This window comes from Leucoraja erinacea, chromosome 7, assembly GCF_028641065.1.
Source record: "Leucoraja erinacea ecotype New England chromosome 7, Leri_hhj_1, whole genome shotgun sequence".
NCBI classification, from domain to species: domain Eukaryota; kingdom Metazoa; phylum Chordata; class Chondrichthyes; order Rajiformes; family Rajidae; genus Leucoraja; species Leucoraja erinaceus.
Window position 1 is genome coordinate 31,169,553 of NC_073383.1, and position 24,321 is coordinate 31,193,873.

At 43.4% G+C, this 24,321-nt stretch overlaps 1 protein-coding gene across 1 annotated transcript; it reads right to left on the reverse strand.

Moving 5' to 3' along the window:
* Positions 1–729: 729 nt before the first annotated feature.
* On the reverse strand, positions 730–22,439 carry LOC129698831 (glucagon-2-like). Its single transcript, XM_055638143.1, has 9 exons — positions 22,352–22,439; positions 21,740–21,840; positions 19,545–19,703; positions 16,844–16,963; positions 10,131–10,268; positions 5,787–5,951; positions 5,181–5,288; positions 4,589–4,696; positions 730–1,279 (listed from the first exon to the last, which is right to left on the reverse strand). The coding sequence occupies exons 2-9, from the start codon at positions 21,832–21,834 to the stop codon at positions 1,243–1,245; spliced, it is 930 nt and encodes a 309-aa protein (XP_055494118.1). The 5' UTR covers positions 21,835–21,840; positions 22,352–22,439; the 3' UTR covers positions 730–1,242.
* Between the last annotated feature and the right edge of the window lie 1,882 nt (positions 22,440–24,321).

A 24,321-nucleotide genomic window follows, 5' to 3' on the forward strand; every position in this document is an offset into this window, starting at 1 on the left:
CTCTCTCTTGAAAGCATCCAGAGAACCTGCCTCCTCCGCCCTCTGAGGCAGAGAATTCCACAGACTCACCACTCTCTGTGAGAAAAAGTGTTTCCTCATCTCCGTTCTAAATGGCTTACTCCTTATTCTTAAACTGTGGCCCCTGGTTCTGGACTCCCCCAACATCAGGAACATGTTTCCTGCCTCTAGCGTGTCCAAGCCCTTAACAATCTTATATGTTTCAATGAGATTCCCTCTCATCCTTCTAAGCTCCAGAGTGTACAAGCCTAGCTGTTCCATTCTCTCAGCATATGACAGTCCCGCCATCCTGGGAATTAACCTTGTAAACCTACGCTGCACTCCCTCAAAAGCAAGAATGTCCTCCCTCAAATTAGGGGACAAAAACAGCACACAATACGCCAGGTTTGGTCTCACTAGGGCTCTGTACAACTGCAGAAGGACCTCTTTGCTGCTATATTCGATTCCTCTTGTTATAAAGGCCAACATGCCATTCGCTTTCTTCACTGCCTGCTGTACCTGCATGCTTACTGGTTAAGTTGAAGATCCTGTGTCCATGTTGTATCTCACTATCTCTCTCTCTATCTCTCTCTCACTCTCTTTCTCTCTCTCACTCTCTCTCCCGAAACAAAATAATGTCAAATGATTGATTTCATCCTGTGTTGTGTCCCTGGATGAAAATATAGAGTTGAATAATCATATATTTGCATCCTAAACGTAATGAAGATTCGGTGAAACTGAACTACAGATTTAGTGCCATGAAAAGGTTTATTCATGCTTACCGTTTATGCCCTAGAGGTTTGCATTAGTTATCTGCTTAAAACATACTTTATTTCAAACTGGGATATTAGACTTTTTGTTTAAACAAATCTTTTAAATGAAACTAAAAGATTTAAATAGATATTGATTACAATTATTTGTTCAAATATATACAAATTATTTGTTAGAAAAATAATTTTCCAAAATAGATCTGAACAGGTAGTTAGGTCCATTGTACGATACAGAATTGCTGAGGTGACGCTTAAACTTCTAATGCTATCCTTTAAAGCATCCTTTGAATAACATTTATTTACTTCAGTTCCTACTTCAGAACACATTACACATTAAGTCAATTCTTTTGCATGCAAAGCATTATGGCTTCATATAACATTCTGTGTTACTTGCAAAACACATAGCTGTAAATATTTTATCAATGCATGGCCAATGTTACAACACAAAATGCTAAACTGAAATCAGATCCATCTTTTATTCGAACTCTTTGAAGAATTCCATTACAGAGTCCCTGCGGAGAGAGCAGCAGTTAGATTCTTTGCACAGTAACACTTGGAAAAATTAAGCTGCATAAAGATTTGTGAATAATATTACTCAAGTTAAACAGTGAATGCAATATTCATAAATGCAATATACAGTATATTTCAAGTCTCGACTCATTAAAATAGCAAATAGACTTGATATTGCCAGAGACTTCATAGAAGTATATAAATTTATGGGAGACACAGATAGAGTAGACAGTAATTTATAACAGCACAGTGGCAAAGCGATAGAGTTGCTGCCCCACAGCGCCCGAGACCCGGGTTCGATCCTGACTATGGGTGCTGTCTGTACAGAGTTTGTACGTTCAAAACCTATCAAAACCCCCACTCACCTGTATCCGTCTAAAGAAGGGTTACGACCCAAAATGTCACCTATTCCTTCGCTCCATAGATGCTGCCTCACCTGCTGAGTTTCTCCAGCATTTTTGTCTACCTTTGTATCCATCTATCACTCACCAGGCTTTATCCTGCCCCCACCAGCTTTCTTCCACATCCCACCACATCCCACCACTGTCTGAAGAAGGGTCCAAACCCAAAACGTCACCCATCAACGTTCTCCACAGGGTGTCTCACTGGCACACCTGTAGTTGCTGCCTCAGTGCCAGAGATCCAGGTTCGATCCTGACTATAGGTGCTGTCTGTACAGAGTTTGCAAGTTCTCCCTGTGATTGCATGGGTTTTCTCCTGGTGCCCCAGTTTCCTTCCATATTCCAGAGAAGTGCAAATTTGGAGGTTAATTGGTTTCTGTAAAATTGTAAATTGGCCCTAGTGTGTAGGATAGTGTTCAAGGTGGGCCAAAGGACCTGTTTCCACACTGTATCTCTAAAGTCTACAGTCTTTTTCCCTGGATGGAAATGTCAGACTTGGGGCATATCTTTAAGGTGAAAGGGCCAAGTTTAAAGGAGATGTGTGGGACAAGTTTTTCACTCAAAGGGTGTTGGATGTCTGGAACGTGTTTGCAGGGGTGATGGGGTGGTAGATACGATAGTGATGTTTCAAAGGCTTTTAGATAGGCATGTAATTAGGCACTTGGACAGGTACATGGATAGAAAATAGATAAAGGAATAAGGAATGCAGCATTGGGAATAAAGGAAGATTGAAGAGGTTAGAGTCATACCGTGTGGAATCAGGCCCTTCGGCCCAACTTGCCCATGCCAACTAACATACCCCATCTACACTAATCCACCTGCCCATGCTTGGCCCATATCCCTCGAAACCTACCCTATCCATGTACCTGTCTTAATGTTTCTTAAACATTGTGATCGTACCTGCCAGAACTCCCTCCTCCAGCAGCTCGTTCCATACATCCACCACCCTACGTGTAACATAGTTACCCCTCAGGTACCCATTAAATCTTCCCCCCCCACCTTAAAAAAGGTTCTCTCACAAGAATCACCTATTCACCAATATTAATGCAGTATCGCAGGTGCTGGATTTACGTGATTTGCCCAATTACTATTGAAGTTTAATTTACATGCTCCTATATTTGGAATAATGTACTTAAACGTATGCCTGGCAGCGTATGGCAGTGGCCACGTGCGTTACATGGGATAAGTCTGGTTTACGTGCAGCATTTCAAGCGAGGTGCCTGCGATGTTAAGCCTTCAAATCGTAAGAATCTGGATGAAATTAAAGTGGAAAAGGCTGGAAATACTCAGCAGGTATTTTAATGCAAAGACAAGATTTCAGGGTTAGAACATTGAAAAGAACAGCACAGGAACAGGCCCTTCAGCCCATAAGGACTGTGCTGAATTGTTTAGTTTACTTTAGAGATACAATGTGCAAACAGACCCTTCAGCCCAGTTGAGTCCACGCCGACCAGTGGTCACCTTGTACACTAGTTCTGTCCTATACATTAGGGAGTGCAGAGAAGGTTCACCAGATTGATTCCTGGGATGTCAGGACTTTCATATGAAGAAAGACTGGATAGACTTGGTTTGTACTCGCTAGAATTTAGAAGATTGAGGGGGGATCATATAGAAACTTACAAAATTCTTAAGGGGTTGGACAGGTTAGATGCAGGAAGATCGTTTCCGATGTTGGGGAAGTCCAGAACAAGGGGTCACAGTTTAAGGATAAGGGGGAAATGAGATGAGGAAAACATTTTTCACACAGAGAGTGGTGAATCTCTGGAATTCTCTGCCACAGAAGCTAGTTGAGGCCAGTTCGTTGGCTATATTTAAGAGGGAGTTAGATGTGGCCCTTGTGGCTAAAGGGATCAGGGGGTATAGAGAGAAGGCAGGTACAGGATAGTGAGTTGGATGATCAGCCATGATCATATTGAATGGCGGTGCAGGCTCGAAGGGCCGAATGGCCTACTCCTGCACCTATGTTTCTATGTTTCTACAGAACCCAATGAACCTGCAAATCTGCATGTCTTTGGAATATGTGAGGAAACCAGAGCTCCTGGAGAAAACCCACGCAGTCTCAGGGAGAACGTACAAACTCCACATAAGACAAACCCATAATCAGGATTGAGCCGTGGTCTCTGGCGCTATAAAGCAGCAACTATACCGCTGCACCACTGTGACACATTGATTATATTACAATACAATCTATTAAAATATAATTACATTTAATTTGGCACAGATTCAAACATTATATAGAAATATATTTCAATACAATCAATATAATATGTCAACACAGACAATGTGGACTGAGGGGCTTGTTTAATATACTTTTAATTGTAATGTCATTTATTCAAATATTGTTTTTTTAATGGGTGTTTTGCCAGTTGGCTAAATTATCCCCAGCTAAAGTGAAAAACAAAATTATTCCATATTTTTAACACAATGATACTCCAAGCTAATTATTTTGTTTAAATGCTTATTGTTTAAACTGCTATTTCACAACCCTTAAATAGCTATGAGTCAAATGCTATCACGCACAGGCAGGTGGAACTAGTGCCGTGTAACTTGCCCACACCGGCTTGGACATGTTGGCTGGTGTGGGCAAGTTGGGCCGAAGGGCCTGTTTCCACACTGTATCACTCTGTGAGTCTATGACTGTACCTAACAGGTGGGGGCCTGGAACGAACTGCCAGGGGTGGTAGTGGAGGCCGATACGATAGTGGTGTTTAAGAGGCATTTAGATAGGCACACTGATATGCAGGGAATAGGGGGATATGGATCACGTGCAGGCAGATGAGATCAGTTTAACTTGGCATCATGTTCTGCACAGACATTGTGGGCCGAAGAGCCCATTCCCGTGCTGCACTGTGATACGTCCTGTGTTCTTTGGCTGCAGATTTATTTGGCGCTAGTTTAGTTGCTTCTTACCTTGACTGGACCGTTTTGGAATTGAGAATCCAGTTGACAAAGTCCTTGGCAGCCATGGTATCCAGTACAGTGCTAATCTCACTGGAGACGGTTCCATCCGCATGTCTTCTGCAAGAGGGGGAAAGTTTTAAGATGCGAGGGGAAGTTTTAAAGTGATTGGGAGACATTTTAACGCAAATGGGGGAAGTTTTAGGTGATAGGGGACATTTAAGGTGGGAGGGAACGTTTTAAGGTGAGAGGGGCAAAGTCTAAGGTGAGAGGGGCAAAGTCTAAGGTGAGAGGGGGAAAATTTAATGGAGATGTGCGGGACACGTTTTTTTTTTTTTTACACAGAGTGGTGAAGGCCTGGAACGAACTGCCAGGGGTGGTAGTGGAGGCAGATACGATAGTGGTGTTTAAGAGGCATTTAGATAGGCACATGGATATGCAAGGAATGGAGGGATATGAATCATGTGCAGACAGATGAGATCAGTTTAACTTGGCATCATGTTCGGCACAGACATTGTAGGCTGAAGGGCCCATTCCTGTGCTGTTATACGTCTTGTGTTCTTTGGCTGTAGATTTATTTGGCTCTAGTTTAGTTGCTTCTTACCTTGACTGGACTGTTTCGGAGTTGAGAATCCAGTTGACAAAGTCCTTGGCAGCCATGGTGTCCAGTACAGTGCTAAGCTCACTGGAGAAGGTTCCATCCACATGTCTTCTGCAAGAGGGGAACGTTTTAAGATGTGAGGGGAAGTTTTAAAGAGAGTGGGAGACATTTTAACGCGAATGGGGGAAGTTTTAGGTGATGGGGGTCATTTAAGGTGGATGGGAATGTTTTAAGGTGAGAGGGGTAAAGTTTTAAGATGAGAGGGGCAAAGTCTAAGGTGAGAGGGGAAAGTTAAGGTGAGAGGGGGGAAGTTTAATGGAGATGTGTGGGACACGTTTTTTTCCCCCTCCCACACAGAGTGGTGGGGGCCTGGGACGAACTGCCAGGGGTGGTAGTGGAGGCAGATACGATAGTGGTGTTTAAGAGGCATTTAGATAGGCACATGGATATGCAAGGAATGGAGGGATATGAATCATGTGCAGACAGATGATATCAGTTTACCTTGGCATCAAGTTCGGCACAGACATTGTGAGCCGAAGGGCCCGTTCCTGTGCTGCACTGTTATACGTCATATGTTCTTTGGCTGTAGATTTATTTGCCGCTTCTTACCTTGACTGGCCTGTTTCGGAGTTGAGAATCCAGTTGACAAAGTCCTTGGTAGCCATGGTGTCCAGTACAGTGTTAAACTCACTGGAGAAGGATCCATCCACATGTCTTCTGTCCAATTCATTAGGAATCACTTTGTTTGGGTTTTCTTTACTCTCTTCTGGAAACCTGAATATTTGGCAAGAACTTTAGAGAACGAATAAGTTCATAGCAGAATTTAGCTATTCGGTCCATGGAGTCTACTCCGCTATTCAATCATTGCTGATCCATCCTTCCCTCTCAACCCCATTCTCCTGCCTCTTCCCCATTCCCTTTGGCACCCTTACTAATCAAGAACCTGTCAATTTTAACCCTAAAAAATAACCAATGACGGCCTCCACAGCCTTCTGTGGCAACTTCTTCTTCTTCTTGCGAATGAAACATAAACCAAAGGAATAGTTAGATCTCAAGTGTTGAGCATCCAGGTTGTTGTCTCTGCGCCAATGTCTGCCAGGCCCTGAGCTCCACTTGGTGGGTGGTAGAGCGGGCACCCAGAGATGACATGGTTGGCTGTTTCAGAGACTCCACACATTCCAACGAATTCCACAGATTCACCAACCTCTGGCTAAAGAAATTCATCCTCATCTTCTTTCTAAAGGAATGTCCTTTTATTCTGAGGCTGTGCCATCTGGTGCTAGACTCTCCCACTAGTGGAAGCATCCTCTCTACATCCTCCCTATCCAGGCCTTTCACTATTCTGTAAGTTTTCAATATCAAATTAGTCCAAGTTAAATTAAAGTGATACAGATAGTTCTTCTAAAAAGTAACAAATGATTCAGAGAACACTATTTGTATTATGAGGGCCACATTGGTTATAATAAAACTTTAATTGAGCAGTAGAGAATTGCTTAAAAGTTACTATGAAAATTGACAAGTAGAAAAAAACCTGTCTTTTGGAAAAATGGGGGGGGGGGGGGGGGCATAGAAATTGATTGGCAATTGTTTCTTTTGACACTTGCGCAATTATACTCTATTAATCAATATACTCTATATACTCTATTAATCAATATAACAGCCTGAAAGTAAGTATGCCGGTGCAGCAGACAGTAAAGAAAGCAAATGGCATGTTGGCCTTCATAGCGAGAGGATTTGAATATCGGAGCAAGGTGGTCCTACTGTAGTTGTACAGGGCCCTTGTGAGACCACACCCGGAGCATTGTGTGCAGTTTTGGGCCCCTGCTATTGAGTGAGTGCAACGTAGGTTCACCTGGTTAATTCCTGGGATGGCAGGACTGACATATGATGAAAGAATGGATCGACTGGGCTTGTATTCACTGGAATTTAGAAGGATGAGGGGATGTTATAGAAACATATAAAATTCCTAAGGGATTGGGCAGGCTAGATGCAGGAAAAATGTTCCCGCTGTTAGGAGAGTCCAGAACCAGGGGTCACAGTTTAAAAATAGGGGAAGGCCATTTAGGACTGAGATGAGGAAAAACATTTTCACCCAGAATGTTGTGAATCTGTGGAATTGTCTGCCACTGAAGGCAGTGGAGGCCAATTCACTGGATGTTTTCAAGAGAGAGTTAGAGAGTTAGCCCTAAGGGCTAACAGAATCAAGGGATATGGGGAGAAAGTAAGAGCGGGGTACTGATTTAGGATGATCAGCCATGATCATATTGAATGGGGTGGACTCGAAGGTCCGAATGGCCTACTCTGTCACCTATTTTCTATGTTTCCATATTAGTATTTTTAGCTTGTAGTTTTAAAAATAAGCTTATTGAAAATCCTAGGGAGAAAAAAAAAAATTGTTATTATGAGTCTGATACGGTTTCACCTCAACCCCTTCCCTCCATTGACACAATTGTCTTTATAAGGTGATTTATTACAACGCTACCGCTCACTCCCTCTTCTCCCATCTACACTGTCAGCTGCCTCGGCAAGGCCAGCAGCATAATCAAGGACCAGTCTCACCCCGCTCACTCACTCTTGTCCCCTCTAGCAAGAGGTACAGAAGTGTGAAAACGCACACGTCCAGATTCAAGGACAGTTTCTTCCTCGCTGTCATCACGCAACTGAACCGTCCTGTCAACCACTAGAGAGCAGTCCTGAGCTACCATCTACCTCATTGAAGACCCTCAAACTATCTTTAATCAGACTCTATTGGACTTTATCTTACACTAAACATTATTCCCTTTATCCTGTTTCTGTACGCTGTGGAAGACTCAATTGTACTCATGTACAATCTTTCCGTTGACTGGTTAGCATGCAGCAAAAAGCCTTTCACTGTACCTATAAACTAAACTAAACTTTTCCAGAACAGCTATTGAATTTCATGGATATTTGAGCAGTTAAATTAATACAACATTGAAACAGTTATAACAAAAACGATAGCTTAATTTCATTTATACAATACACTCTCTTTTTGCTATAACATATTATTAATGAAAAGCATAATTCAATTGTAATAATACTGCAGTATTATCTTCTTAATAATGTTTTCTAATTAACAGTGGAATGATTTTACTATTAATTTACTTAAGTAATATTGCATTATTTATCAAGCATCTGACTTTTATAAAATAATTTAGCTTTATATTTATCATTGTCATGTTTACCGAGGTACAATGAAAAGCTTTGCTTTGCTTGGTGTCCATACAGATCAGATATAGATGGGTCTCAACGTGAAACGTCACCTACCCATACTCTCCTGGGATGCTGTCTGACCCGCTGAGTTACTCCAGCACTTTGTGTGATTTTCAGATGGAGCACACAACCAACTCAAACTCAAATATAATAGATGGAGCAAAGAGGAAGGCAGTGAGTGCAGAATATAGTTCTCAGCATTGGAGAGCACCAATTCCATAGATAAAGTCCAATGGCCGCAATGCGGTAGGGGTGGATTGGACAGTACCCTAGCTTATGGAAGAACGGTTCAGAAGCCTGATAATGGAGGGGAAGAAGCTGGTGGTGCGCACTTTCAAGCTTCTCTACCTTCTGCTGAATGAGAAGTTACTGCTATTTAATTCGTTTTTAGTTTTAGTTTAGCTCGGTTTGTTGTCACATGTACTAAGATTCCGTGAAAAGCTTTTCTGTTGCATGCAATCCAGACACTGGAAAGACTATATAATTGTAATTGTCAAGAGTCAAGAGTGTTTTATTGTCATATGTCCCAGATAGAACAATGACATTCTTACTTGCTGCAGCACAACAGAATATGTAAACATAGTACACTGTAAACAATATAATAAACAAGAGAAAAAAAAAAGTTTGACCGGCTATACCATCAGGTCCAGACGCTTTCCGAGGGTTCACCCCCTCGAAGGATCTTCTGATGTCCGCCTCTGTGACTATGACTGTAATACCATCAGGGTGTATGGGGGCTCGGGAAAGCACATCAGTGTTCTCCCTATCAAAGCGTGCATAGAACGCATTGAGCTTGTCAGGGAGTGATGCTTCGCTGTCGCTTGAGCTGTCTCCTGATTTCGCCTTGTAGGAGGTGATGGCATTCAAGCCATGCCACAGTTGCCATATAATTGTAATTAGAATTGTGATGAATTACTAGCCAAGTATGTAAAAACATGCAAAGAATTTGATTTGTCATGCAATTATACCAGAAAAGCAACAAGCCACACAACTACATAAAAATTAACATAAACATCCACCACAATGCACTATGATGGAAGGCAATACGTATATTATCTTCTTCCCTCATTTTCTCCCGCGGTCAGGGCTGTCGAAGTTCCTGCGGTTGGAGCTTCAGATGTCAATGCGGTTGGAGCTCCCGAAGTCGATCCCCAGCAAAGGGACCGCCAGCTCCATAATGTTAGGCCGCAGTGCGGAAGGAGATACGACACGGAAAAATTGCATCTCCATCGAGGAAAGAGATTTTTTTTTAAATTCCCCCATTATACAAAACTAAAGATACATTAAAACATACATTTAATAACAGACTAAAACCAACAAAAGAAGAAAAGGACGACACAGTGTCGCCACCCAGTGTTATAATATGGATCATATAATATGATTACAATCGAACAGTCGACAGTATGCAGATACAGGATAAAGGGAATAAAGTTAAGTGCAAAATAAAGTCCAGTAAAGTCTGATTAAAGATAGTCCGGGTGCCCCCAATGGGGTAGATGGTAGGTCAGGACTGCTCTCCAGTGGTGATAGGATGGTTCAATTATCAGGCCACTGAACCATCCTATCACCAACTAGAGAGAGGTTCTAACCTCCCACCTATTTCACTGGAGACCCTCAGACTATCTTTAATTAGTTGATATCTTTGATATGTTTGGTATAAAATGAAACAACAATGAAATAAGTCATAACGTGGAGGATTGACCAATAATTTGAAGTACTTACTCCCTTCTGCCACGTCCTTTTATTAACCGGTCAATGAAATCCTTTGCCGCTTCCAGCTCCAGATACTCACGTAAGTTATTCTTGGAGCTTCCTTCTGAGTATCTGGTAGATTCAGTGTTTCTCTTAGAAATGCCCCTGCTAAATTTCATGAAATATTTTTCCATATGAGTGGAGCTGGTATTTAGAATAATATTAGCACACCACACACATTTTTACAAAGATAATCCCGATATCATGATATACAAACTTTAGTAATGTGCGAGTTCCACATTGCATCCGACCAAGGAAGGGTGGAGCTATAATGTCCCATTGTTGGCTGGGGAAGAGGTGATAATGAAGGAATACAATGTACCCTATTATAGGAAAGATGGAAAGAGTGCAGAGAAAATTTTCACGGTTGTTGCCAGGACTCCTGAGCTGTATGGAGGGGTTGAGAGGCTAGGAATTTATTCCTTGTAGCGTGATGTGTGGGGGGGGGGGGGGGTGGAATTTAATAAGATTTAATTTAATTTGAGGGGTAACTTATTTACAGAAAGTGTGGTGGGTGTATGGAACGAGCTGCCAGAGGAGATAGTTGAGGCAGGTATTGTCACAATGTTAGACAGGTACATGTATAGGATAGGTTTAGAGGGGTATGGGCCAAATGCAGACAGGTGGGACTAGAGTAGATGGGGCATGTTGGTCCATGTGGGCAAATTGGGCCGAAGGGCCTGTTTCCGCACATTATTACTCTACAACTTGCTTTTGTTTATGAAACTTAATTGTACTCATTGAAATAGCAATTGAAAAGAATGAAGGATAGATACACCGTGGAAACGGGCCCTTCGGCCCACCGAGTCCACGCTGATCATTTATCACCCATTCACACAAGAACTACGTTATCCCACTTCACACACACTAGGGGCAATTTACAGAGGCCAATCAACTTACAAACCCGCATGTCTTTGGAATGTGGGAGGAAACCAGAGCACCCGCAGAAAACCCATGCGGTCAAAGGGAGAAAGTGGAAAGTACACACACGGATAGCACCCAATGTCAGGATCAGACCTGGGTCTTTGGTGCCATGAGGCAGCAGCTCTACCTGCTGCATCACTGTGCCATCCTTTACTGAGCACAAATGAGAGAAATATTTCGAGCAGGTTCAATTACAACAAAGAATTTATTAGCCAAGTATGTAAGAACATACAAGGAATTTTACTTCGGAGTCACGTGAGGGACTCCATGAAAAGAAACCCGCTACGCGCATGCGTGTCATATCGCATACACGCATTGACGGAGTCAGAAGTGGGAGACAACGTCTCCCTAGAGAGAAAGGCAAAGAAGCAGGTAAGAGACTGCAAAATTTTTCCACTTACCTTGCAGGTAGGAAATACAAGAAGCTGCAGGAGCTGGAGGGAGACTGTAGAAATGTTGCAGCCAGAACCAGCTAGCAGCAGCCGTTTAGCGGGGAATCCTCCGGAGAGGTTTCCCTAACGGCTATTTTTAGCACAGAACAGCTGTGCCCGACGTCGCTCCCCGCACCGGCAAGAGACTGCTGCCGGGCGGGAAACTAAGCTACACGGCCCGGGGAGTTTCTAGACCAAGTCGGGTCTATTTTTAGACGCAGTCGTTCGGCGCTCCGCAGCTGATTAAAGCAGCTGCTCCACCCGGGGAGAGAGAGAGAGAGAGAGAGAGAGCAGACATCGGGAACAGCAGCCCATGGACCTGTGCTACGGGGTCTGTGGGGCTGCGGGAGGAAGGACGTTCCTCCGAAAACGGCAGGCTGAAAACCAGTACAGGTAAGAACAAATTTCCCTTACCTTTTTTGGTGCTTTTTCCAGAGTGCTTGCTGAATTCTGAAGAGACTGGTATGTTGCTGAACAGAAGGGAGCCACCTAAGGAAGGCAGGCCACAGCCACAGGTGGTTACTGGTGGGATGCTGAACAGCAGGGAGCCACCGACTGATGTCAGTATAGAGCTGAAGGGCTGTTGTTTAATGACCAGCAGCAGCCAGCTATAAATGTCGGCACCAGCATCTCCCAGATGGGAGCGAGTGCCAAACTTCACCCTAAATGGGTAGAGGTGCCCGTGAGGACCAGGACCATGGGGAACGGTCCAGTGCCCGTAGGCATGGGGACGGGCTGTGGGATATACCGCGTGCGACTAGTGCCCGAGAGCACCAAGGTCGGCAGGAGCGGTCCCATATATAAGCACACCCGCGACGACGAGTGCCCGAGAGCATGTAAGTCGGCTGGAGCGGTTTGCTGGAGTAAAATTCTCCATATTGGCAGGCTCCGGGATTGGAGGTAGCCACAGTGGGCAAATAATAATATAAGTCCCACAGCAGTTTCCCATATGGGCTGCATGAAATGTCGGACGCCTCTTAGGAGGGTATGGAAGGTCTGACGGGGTAAAGCCTGAGCAGGTGATGGAGCCACTGTCCCCTATTGAAGGGGGGGAAAACAACCTGCCAAACATGATGAGCAGTACTGCCAGCAGAACTCACGGAGAATGATTGCGAGAGGATGGCTGTGAGTATTGAAGGACTGTGTGTCCACCCATCAACTTCAAGCTAATATTTTTGCTGAAGTGTTGGCAAGGCTTCTATACCCCGGAATATTGTGCTGCTCTTAATGTAGCCATTGTTACAGGTGCATTTGCAGACATGTTGGGAAGGCCGTTAGGAGTTGGGATAATCCGTAATACTCTGAAAGGTCTCATGGCGGGCATAACAGCTTTGGCCCGCATGTTAAATAAGGTGTACAATATTAGTGACCACAAGGATGCCATTAGCACTATTTTTTTTTTTGGAATGTGCAGTTTGAAGGGCCATTAAGCCAGCTCTAGACCCTAGTTCGCTATACTATGTAAGCAAAGGGCTATACACCCCGTTATTTGGGGGGGGAGACCTGTCTAAACAGGTAAAGAATTGGCGAGGAGGCTTCACTTTGGGGCTGATTAAAGCATCCAAAGGTTATCTGGGGAAGACATTAACCTCATGTGCATCCTAAGAGAGGTAGTGTTTTTGTATTATACTACAAAGAATTGGGCAGAGGTACCCAGCAGCAGCGTCCTGTTTAGGGTTTGGGCCGGGACGACCACTGTGGAAGATGCATAAGTAACATTAACCATTAGGCTCTCCACAACCGCATATGAAACCAAGAAAAATAACTTGGTTACCACCAATACCATGGAGGTAGGTGAATTTGGGGCTCCAGCATTAATAGGGAGCACGGAAGTTGGAGGGATATTGCAACTTCATGTTGAAGCGTGGTGTAATATCTATGGACAGATATATCCTTAGCAGTTTTAAGGGATATCTGATAGAGTTTCTACACAAACAAAACCCTCCAGTACAACATATACCGGACAGATATACATGCTGGTAATGGAATAAACCAAACCTGAACAACAGGATTTGTCTCAAATATCTTTATTAGAAATAAGAAAGATGGGGGTTGCCGTATTATTATGGATTATCAATACTTCACAATGTTGTGCAATATATTCATTTTAAAAATGGATATTTTTAGCAGTGCTAAAGACTTAGTGTTCAGCAGACTACTGTATGGCAAGTATTAATCTTTAAGATCCTTGCTACTCAATATCCAACAGGGGGAAAAATTTTAAACCAGCGTTGGGACTGCTGCAACACCAAAATCATAGAGTAATGGTATAGTTGGATGATATCCTTATTGTGGGAATAACTTATGAATCGGCATGTTAGCCAGTGGTTGCCACTAAACAATTGTTTGAACAGCTGGGATTCATTATCCATCCACTTAAGTCAAAATTGACACCATTAACACATTTAATATGTTAATGACTTTACTAATATGGAAAGCCACAGAGTTTAATGGGTGCATATATTATAGAGGTCATTTATTTTGGCCAATGGGAAAAAATGATAGAAGCTATAAAAGAATTACAATGTGGGGAACACAATGTTTAGTATTGCTCCAAACCCAATAGTTATTCACAACCCGTCTGTGCTATTACAAACAGACGCCAGTGCAATTGGTTATGGTACAACTGATACCATCTCGAGCTATGGGGGAGATGGAATATATAAGAAGCTAACCTACATAACACTAAGGGTTAGAAATGTTAAGTGCATTTCATGGGCAAAAATCTTATTGCTCAGGAATGAAACTGCAGCATGCTAGATGGTAGATAGATAATACCTCGGTGATGGCATATTTAAGTCATATGGGTGGAAAGATATCACCAGCTTGTGATGAATTGGCAAATTAAAGTTGGGAATGGTGTGTCCAAAGGAATATTTGGTTATGGGCTACATATCTACCAGGGATACTAAATCAGTGGCAGACACCAGGCCACGAAAAATTATTGGAAGTACTAAATGGATGTTGGATAGATGGTATTTGCTAAAATCAGTAAAGTAGGTAAGGCCGGATATTAGAATTGCATCCGGGGTTAAATCACCAGTTACCGAGGTATGTATCATTGATACCAGATCCTGAGGCAGAAGCTACAGATGCTGTTTTCACTGCACTAGGGGAGGGGTTTTCCATTTATGTATTACCTCCTTGTCTAGTTATAAATTTGGGGTACGAAGGGACATTCAACAGGAATCGGCATTGGGGATGTCTTAGTACCTGATTGGCTTACCCAACTATGGTTTTCCCGGGGTACAGGACATGGTGCTGGAACTATGTATAACGATAGCCGTAGTCCTAAGTTGCTGGTGCATCCAGTAACTGAGGATAGCTATCCATGTCATAGAAAATATTGATTTAGTAGGTTGTAGACTCTATAACACCGCTATGGGACATGGGGCTATCGATAGAACTGTGGACATGATCACAGCAGCACGAAGAAGGTCTACTCTATAACAGTATTTACGTCCTATTAAAATGGACTAATTACTGCCATGATAACTTTCTGGACCACAGAAATAAGGATGTTCCGGGGGTGCTACAGTTGCTTACCAGCCTGCAATATGGAGGACTGTGTTTCAGCACTGTGAATAATGCCGAAAGTGCATTGTCAAGTTATTTATGGCAAGATACAGTAACATAACTATATTTGGAATGTAAGTGTGGCTTTGATCTTGCTAAGGAATTGGTCGCCGGCTACAGCATTAAATCTGGATAACTAACTAGAAATGGTATGCTGATAGCGCTAGTCACAGTGTATAAGCTCCAGTTATTGCTTAAAGTAAGACTGGATGGCTTCACTATTGCGGCACGAAGATTGAGGTTTGTGATCCAGGACCGTATTATTAAACAAAATAGGCCAGGATTAGCGGGGCAGGTCATAGAATTGATGGCCTACCCGGAGGACAATGCCTCTGTATAGTAAAGTATGGTTTTGTTATACAGTAAGAAAAAAGGCTATCAGAGGCAAGGAATTGGCGTTTAATCAGCTTTAAGATACTGTACCATAGAGTGTAACTCATATCCCATATTTCTGCCACCGCGAAATGGTCTGATAGGCGGGAGTGGACAATAACATATTTCATTTTCACCCCACCAGGGCTGCAGCTACATCTGCAGCAAAACGCCTTGATGTATCCATGGACCAAATCATCAGGATTGCAGGATGGTTGTTGGAGAATATGTTTCAGAAATGTTAACAAACCAGTTAGCAGTATGGGAACGTGTTTTCGGGGACCAATTTTAAGTTCTGTATGATAATTTATCCCTGAAGAATACAGGGTTATGATTTCAATTAATTCGATATTATTTATCATTTCCATTAAATAATTGGTATGAATGCTTTGAATATAATTAACAATTTCTCTCTAACTACCAAGGCAGTTGTGAAGCATGGACTCGTTTCCACGGCATGAGGTCACAGAGCTTTGAAATCTTTTCATGGAGTCCCTCACGTGACTCCGAAGTAAAATAGTAAGATTAAACGAGAACTTACCAGTTTGAAGTTTGATCTGTATTTTATGAGGAGGAACGTTGAGGGAATACATGCCCTCCGCTCCCACCCTCATAGGGTCAAATCTTGAGCTGGTATCTCTTTGATAATCTTGCTATTTTAGGTCAATATAGGGTATCTGTGACCTCACACCGCTGCTTTGAAGGATGACACGCATGCGCGTAGCGGGTTTCTTTTCATGTATTCCCTCAACGTTCCTCCTCATAAAATACAGATCAAACTTCAAACTGGTAAGTTCTCGTTTAATCTTACTATTTTATTTGCCGTACTGTCGTACAAAAAAGCAGCAAGCTATGCAACTACAAAAAAGTTACCATAGACACCCACACACAGCGGCTCCCCCACATTCCTCACTGTGATGGAAGGCAATAAAGTCTTATCTTCTTCCCTCTTTATTCTCCCACGGTCGGGGCAGTCGGGGTGATCGAAGCTTCTGCAGCGGGTGTTCGAAGCCCCCACAATCGGGGCTGTCGAAGTTCCTGCGGCTTGGAGCTCCCGAAGGCGGTCCCTAACTAAGGGACTGCAAGTTCCACGATGTTAAGTCTGCAGACTACCGTGGTTGGAGCTCCCAAGGTCGATCCCCAGCAAGAGGCCACCAGCTCCTCAATGTTGGGCCTCAGTGCGGACGGAGATACGATATGGAAAAAAATTGTATCTCCATCGAGGTAAGAGATGAAAAAAGTTTCCCCCACCCCCACCCAATACAAAGCTAAAGAACACTAAAACATACATTAAACAACATACTAAAAACAACAAAGGATGAGACAGACTATTGGCGAGGCTGCCACTGCACGGCGCCACCCGATGGATGAGTGACTCACCCATTTTGGTGCTTGCCGTAGCCTGCCAGTGAATCTACAAAGCGCTTTGCCTTGAAGTAGTCGGAGATGGAATCAACATCACTTGTATAAGTTCCTTCTGCGTGTCTCTTTTGTATGTCACTGATTGAAGAGAACTTAAACCATGAGTAACTGGCACATGTAAAAATTACATTTGCAAAATCTTTTACCCCAGGAAGCAGCCACCATTGCAACTTTAAGATGTCATGATCCTAAGATGCAACATTTGTAACCTGTATCCACCCATCACTTGCTCGGCTCTATCCCGGCCCCACCTCTTTTTTCCAGCTTCAACCCCCCTCTACTCCATCAGTCTGCAAAAGGGTCCTGACCTGAAACCTCGCCTGTCCATTCCCTCCACAGATGCTGCCTGATCCGCTAAGTTCCTCCAGCACTTTGTGCTTTGATATTTTGTGGGCAAGAGATTTTTACGATCAGGAAATTAACTTAGTTTGCGAAATAGTGAGATTTTAATATATAAATGCATTTCTTAAATGTTGATTTTATACAGCAAGTGAATATAAAACATGGAAAAGTACAGCACAGGAGCAGGCCCTTCAGCCCATAATATCCATTCCGAACATAATGCTTAGTCGTGATCCAATTCCATGTGCCTATCCAAAAGCCACCTAATGACACAATCACACTGTATCTGCCTCCAGCACTCCTGGTAGTGCGTTCCAGACATTCACCACTCTTTGTGTGAATAACCTGTCCCGCACATCTCCTTTAAACATAGCCCCTCTCACCTTAAAGCAATGGCATCTCATCTTTGACATTTCCATATTGGGAAAAAAGGTTCTGACTGTCTACCCTATCTATGGCACTCATAATTTTATATACTCCTATCAAGTCTTTCCTCAACCTCTGGCGTTCCAGAGAAAGCAATCTAAGTCTGTCCAACCTCTCCCTGTAGCTGATGCCCTCTAATCCAGGCAGCATCCTCTGTGCCCTTTCCAAAGCCTCCAGGTCCTTCTTGTAATGGGGTGACCAGAACTGCATGCAATACTCCAAACATGACTGTAGTTTTTCTAACAGCAATCTTCTAACTGATTGATATTTGACAATAGAACCAAATGTATAAAAATAATTCATTAGATTTAAAGAATGGCTGTTGATTGAAAATTGGCTAAAGAGCAAGTTTTTAATAAATGGAAATCTTTCCGAGTGGAAGGTGTACAGAATATTAAAGATTACTATTGATTACTAAGCAACACGATTCAGAGATTTTAGATTATCTAAGGACTAAACCAGTAGGTGTTAGATGAAATTTAACGCAGATAATCACAACATATTATATGTGCGAACAAGGAAGCAAAAGAGGGTACAAAAGTTAAGTGGAACTGCTTACTGATATCGATGAGAGTCAAGTGGCTAAGACTACAAGTTCTGAACCCTACAGCCCATTGTACTGCTGCAGTAGAGGTAGAATGGTTAGCAGTAGAAACAAAGAACTGCAGGTGCTGGTTTATACCAAAGAAAGATACAAAGTGCTAGAGATTTTAAGAAGGAACTGCAGATGCTGGAAAATCGAAGGTAGACAAAAGTGCTGGAGAAACTCAGCGGGTGCAGCAGCATCTATGGAGCGACAGAAATAGGCAACGTTTCGGGCCGAAACCCTTCTTCAAAGTGCTAGATTAAGTCAGCATCTCTGGAGATAAGGGATGGGTGATGTTCTTGGTCGGGACCTGATAACAGGCTGGGTTAACGGACTGAAAAAAAAACTATGGAGGTGCTGGAAATGAACGACTAGAATACTCAACAGGTCAGTAAGCGTCTATGGAGATAATAGAGACGTTCGCATATCAAATGTTAATCCTCCTCAGAAAAAAAGATCGACAAACCTTTAACCTGAACAGTCAAAAAAGAAAAGATACTCATTTAGGTATTATGAATTTAAGTTATGGTGGAAGGTTAATGAACTTATTTCTTGGTGTGGGCACTATAATAATTGCTGGGACACAAAATATTGGAGAAACTCAGCGGGTCTAGCAGCATTTCTGGAGAAAAAGAATAGTTTACGTTTTGGGTCGAGGCCTTTATTCAGACCAATAAAATTCTGAAGAATCTGAAGACGGGTCTCAACTCGAAACATCGCCTATTCCTTTTTTTCCCCAGAGATGCTGCCTGACACGCTGAGTTACTCCGGAATTGTGTCTATCTTCGGTGCAAACCAGCATCTGCAGTTCCTTCCTGCAGATACTGGAATATTGTGGTAGAGTAGATGTGGATAGAGATGTGGGAGAGTCCAGGACAAGAGGCCATAGCCTCAGGATAAAAGGACGCACCTTTGGAAAGGACACAAGGAGAAATGTCTTTAGTCAGAGGGTGGTGAATCTGTGGAACTCATTGCCACAGACGGCTGTGGAGGCTAAGTCATTGGGTATTTTTAAGGCGGAGATTGTGTCAGGTTCTTGATTAGGGGTATCCGGGGATAAGGTATGTATGGGGAGAAGGCAGGAGAATGGGGCTGAGAGGGAAAGATTGATCAGTCATAATTGAATGGCGGAGTAGACTTGATGGGTCGAATGGCCTAATTTGTTCCTAAAACTTATGAACTTCCTGTGCTGTACTGTTCTGTGTTCTATATGACACATAGAAGTGACCAAAGGACATTGTTCAGTATTACCAAAGATACGTATTGTAGGTATAAAAAAATATATACTTAAGGAAAATACTTTACCCAATTTGCTTGTTGCTCAGAAGCCATTCTACAAATTCTTTGGCACGCAACTTGTCCATATGTATACTGAGGTCACTGGCAATCATGCCTTCTGAATGCCGTTTCACATTCTGTAGTGAATTGGATTTATCCAGAGAGTTCTCTGAAGTGTCCAATGTACTGTTTAGAAATAAAGATGCATCTTATTATTCATACTTAACAAATGAAGCATGAAATCATTTATATCACATGCTTAACATTTCTCTGTAACTACATAAATGGAAAAAGCAAATTAAATCAGGTTTTTCAACACCATACAACACTAACCTCAGCAACCATGATCTTCTATGAATACAACTGTGTATTTGGTTGAACTACGGGCTTTCGTTTTTGTGCTTTTATGGTCGCCTCGTATGATGATTATTAATTTGTTCTATTTTTTATTATATATTGTCTGTGTGTTAATGTGCCTGTGTTTACAGGTTGTTAAGCCTCAGCAAGTAAAAATAGTTTTGCAATCAGTGCGTATGACTGTTGAGTACTCGTGACTAAATTGACTAGGAGCGGCACAGTGGAGCAGCGGGTAGAGCCACTGCCTTACAGCGCCAAAGACCCAACTTCAATCCTGACTACAGGTTCTGTCTGTAGGGGGTTTGCAAGTTTTCCCTGTGACCGTGTGGATTTCCTCCGGGTGCTCCAGTTTCCTCCCACACTCCACAAACCTGCAGGTTTGGAGGTTAATTGACTTCTGTAAATTGCAAATTGGCCCTGGTGTAGGATAGTGCTAGTGTACGGGGTGATCACTTGTTGTCGTGGACATGGTGATCTGAAGGATCTGTTTCCGCGCTGTATCTCTAAAGCAAAGTAAATAGCCATTCATTTAATTTAGTGTTTTGGGATCTCCCTTGGTATAAATTCAGGAGATAAAGGGTTTCCTGTTTGCAAATTGTGCTCGAAATAGTACGAAAAGGAATGGACTATTTTCTAAATGGGGTGAGAATCCAGAAATCGGAGGTGCAAAGGGACATGGGAGTGCTGGTGCAGGATTCCCAAAATGTTAATCTGCAAGTCAAATTGATAGTAAAGAAAGCAAACTCAATGCTGGCATTTATTTCAAGAGGGCTTGTATACAAAACCAGGGATATAATGTTGAGGCTCTATGGAGCTGGTAAGGCCGCATTTGGAATATTGTGGGCAATTTTGGGCACCATATCTGAAGAAGGATGTACTGGCTCTGGAAAGGGTTCAGAGGAGGTTTACAAGAATGATCCCAGAAATGAGTAGGTTAACATATGATGAGCATTTGTCGGTACTGGACCTGTACTCGATAGAGTTCAGAAGAATGAGAGGGGACGTCATTGAAACATACAGAATAGTGAAAGGCTTGGCTAGAATGATGTGGAGAGGCTGTTTCCACTAGTGGAAGAGTCTAGGACTAGAGGTCATAGCCTCAGAATTAAAGGACGTTCTTATAGGAAGGAGATGAGGAGAAATTTATTTTGTCAGAGGGTGGAGAAGCTGTGGAATTCTTTGCCACAGAAGGCCAAATCAGTGGACATTTTTAAGGCAGAGATTCTTGATTAGTACAGGTGTCAGATGTTATGGGGAGAAGGCAGGAGAATGGGGTTAGGAGGAAAAGATTGATTATCCATGATTGAATGGCGGAGTAGACTTGATGGGCTGAATGGCCTGATTCTACTCCTATTCCTTATGACCTACAATGTAAATTGCACCAAAGTCATGGTTGAAAGTTACGCTCAGACTTAGTTGCAAAGGTGATATATTCTATGATGCAGCAAAATTGGGCAAAGCATTAGATTTACTTTCCTTTGCATTAAAAATATTTAAAAACGTCGGGTAACTTTATTAAATCAACAAAAACTGAAATACTTAACGGCAAAACTAAAGATGTAAAGCGTATATTTTTAACTCTTAAATGTCTGCAATTATCAGTGAAACAATGATGTTCGTGATACATAAATAATAATAAAAGTTAGCTATGGAAACGGGTGTTTTGATTCACGTAAGCACCAATAAATACTGCTAGTCTTCCCGAGCGGGTAGTTGAGTAAATGGAATATGGTTTAGCTGGCATAACAGATACCAGGATGACTTTTTAAGAAACTGATCAATTTAATCAAGTGTTCGAAATAATGTCTGGTTGCCTTTCAATGTCCGTAAGCTTCTGCAGTTCATTTTTCAGAAGAATAACTTACCTGGATGTTTCTTCCGAGTCCTGTATTGGTTTTTGGGAACTATTCTGTGCAAGCATCAAAAGCAGCACCACCACAACAGAGTCAATGCCTTTCATCTTATCCTGCAGCAAACAAGCACACATTCAAAGGAGAGCATCAAAAAAAATAGCTGATTTCACTGGTGGAACGCTGCTATCGCAATGTTTATAAACATTTGAACAGGTACATAGTTAGGGTGCTGGTTTGTTCCGAAGATACATACAAAGTGCTGGAGTAACTCAGCGGGTCAGGCAGCATCTCTGAAGAAAAGGATCGGGTGACATTTCCTGTCGGATCCCTCAGATTCCTGTCTGAAGAAGTGCCCCGACCCGAAATGTCACCCATCCTTTTTTTTCTCCCCAAGAGTTGCTGCATGATCTGCTGAGTTACTCCAGCACTTTGTCTCTATCTTAGGTTCAGAGGGATATGGTTCAAACATGGGCAAGTGGGACTAGTGTAGAAAGGGCACGTTGGTCAGCATGGGCAAGTTGGACCGAAGGGCCTGTTTTCAGACCGAAGGGCTGAATGACTCTATAATACAGGCCCATCTCCCTTTCTACAGGTTCTCCCAATGGTGTTTACGTTCATCCTTACCTTCTGAGGAGCCACTTGAGATCAGAATCAATCCTCCAGATAGCTTCTCTTCCCCCGAGCGGTGTTGATGGTGCTGAAAGCTTCTCAGTGCTCCCACAGAAACTCAATCCCTTTATATAGTCGATGGGTGGTTGAGCAATTGGAACAAGTGACGTCAATTCCATCTCAAGAAACTCACTTTGCGCAGTTTCTGTCCCCGTCCCTCAGACATTGTGGATTACCAATTGTTGAATCATCCTTTTTTTTTTTAAACTTTGCATTCCACCTGATTTCAGGAAAATCACTTAAGATTTTTTACTCTTCCGGATGGCTTCCTATTTTCCGAACAAATGAGTGCTTTTAGCTCGGAGTGAATGGTGCATAACAAAGCTGTTCCGTTTCTTTACATTGCTAGGTGTTTGCGCTCAGTGAGTTTGATGGTTTACGGAGAGGCGAACAAGTTAGAGGGGGAGTGCAGTCGACCATGGCCCAACCAGACAGTCCTCCTCTGGTGGAGAACAATCTGGCATCTGTGGTGCACCTAGTTGAACATTTTGTTTCAGGTTAGTTTTGTTTAGACCAAAGATAGACACGAAGTGGTGGAATAACTGGGCGGGTCGGACAGCATCTCCGAAGAGGAGACTTTGGGCAACATTTCATGGGATAGATGACGTTTCTGGTCGGGACCTTTTCTACACAGAGTTTAGTTTCGAGATACAGCATGGAAAAAAGCCCTTCAACCCACCATGTCCATGCCGACTATCGATCACCCGTTCAAAGGTATCAAAGGTATCAAAGGTATTTTATTGGTCACATTCACATACACCGAGGTGTAATGAAGTGAAATGTTTTTTGCCATTTTGCAGCACACAAAGAAAGAATACAGACATAACACCAATGAGAGTCTTAAACACAAAGAACATCCCCCCACAATGGCTCCCACCATGAGGGAAGGCACAAAGTCCAGTCCCCAACCCCAGTTCACCCATAGTCGGGCCTATTGAGGCCTCCACAATTGCCTCTACGGAGGCCCGATGTTCCTGGCCGTTCTCGCCGGGTGATGGTGCTCCGGCGTCGGGAGAGTCCTCACAGCAGCATGGGAACCCTGGAACGGCCGCCACCGTACTGGAGGCCGCGGCTTCCGAAGCCGACAAGGCCGCGCCAGTTGGGGCTCCACAACTGGTGATCTCATCTAGAGATCCCAGGCTCCCGATGTAAAGTTCGGCGACGCCGCCCGCAGCTGGCCGCTCCACAGTCCCGCAGCTCCACGATGTTTTACCCGGCGGTCTCAGCTCACCGGAGCTCCAGCGCGGCGACCCAGGCAAGGCATCGCCCGCTCCACGATAGGAAACGCCGCTCCAGGCCCGCTGGTAGGCCGCGAGGACGGGTCCAAGCTACCTCTCCGACCAGGTAGGGACCCTGAAAGGCAGTTTCCCCCTTCACACCTGTTCTATGTTATCCCTCTTTCTCATCCACTTCCTACACACTGCGGACAATTTACAGAGGCCAATTAACCTACAAACCCGCATGTCTTTGGGATGTGCGAGGAAATCAGAGCACCCGGATGAAACCCACAAGGTCACAGGGAGAACGTGCAAACTGCACACAGACAGCACCCGTAGGTAGGATCAAACCCGGGTCTCTGGAGCTGTGAGGTAGCAGCTCTATCGCTGCACCAGCCCGATCCAACGCTGCTGACAATGACCATTGGAATCACTCTAGTTACAGAGTGTTAGAGAGCCATACAGCTCGGAACCAGTCCAACTTGCCCATGCCGACAAAGATGCCCCATCTACACTAGTCCCACCTACCCACGTATGGCCCGTGTCCCTCCAAAGCCATCTTATCCGTGTACCCTGTCCAAGTGTCTTTTAAATGCTGTGGTAGTACCTGCCTCAACTACCTCCTCGGGCAGCTCATTCCATCAACCCACCACCCACTGAGTGGGAAAAACTTGCCCCTCAGGTTCCTATTAAACCTTTCCCCTTCCC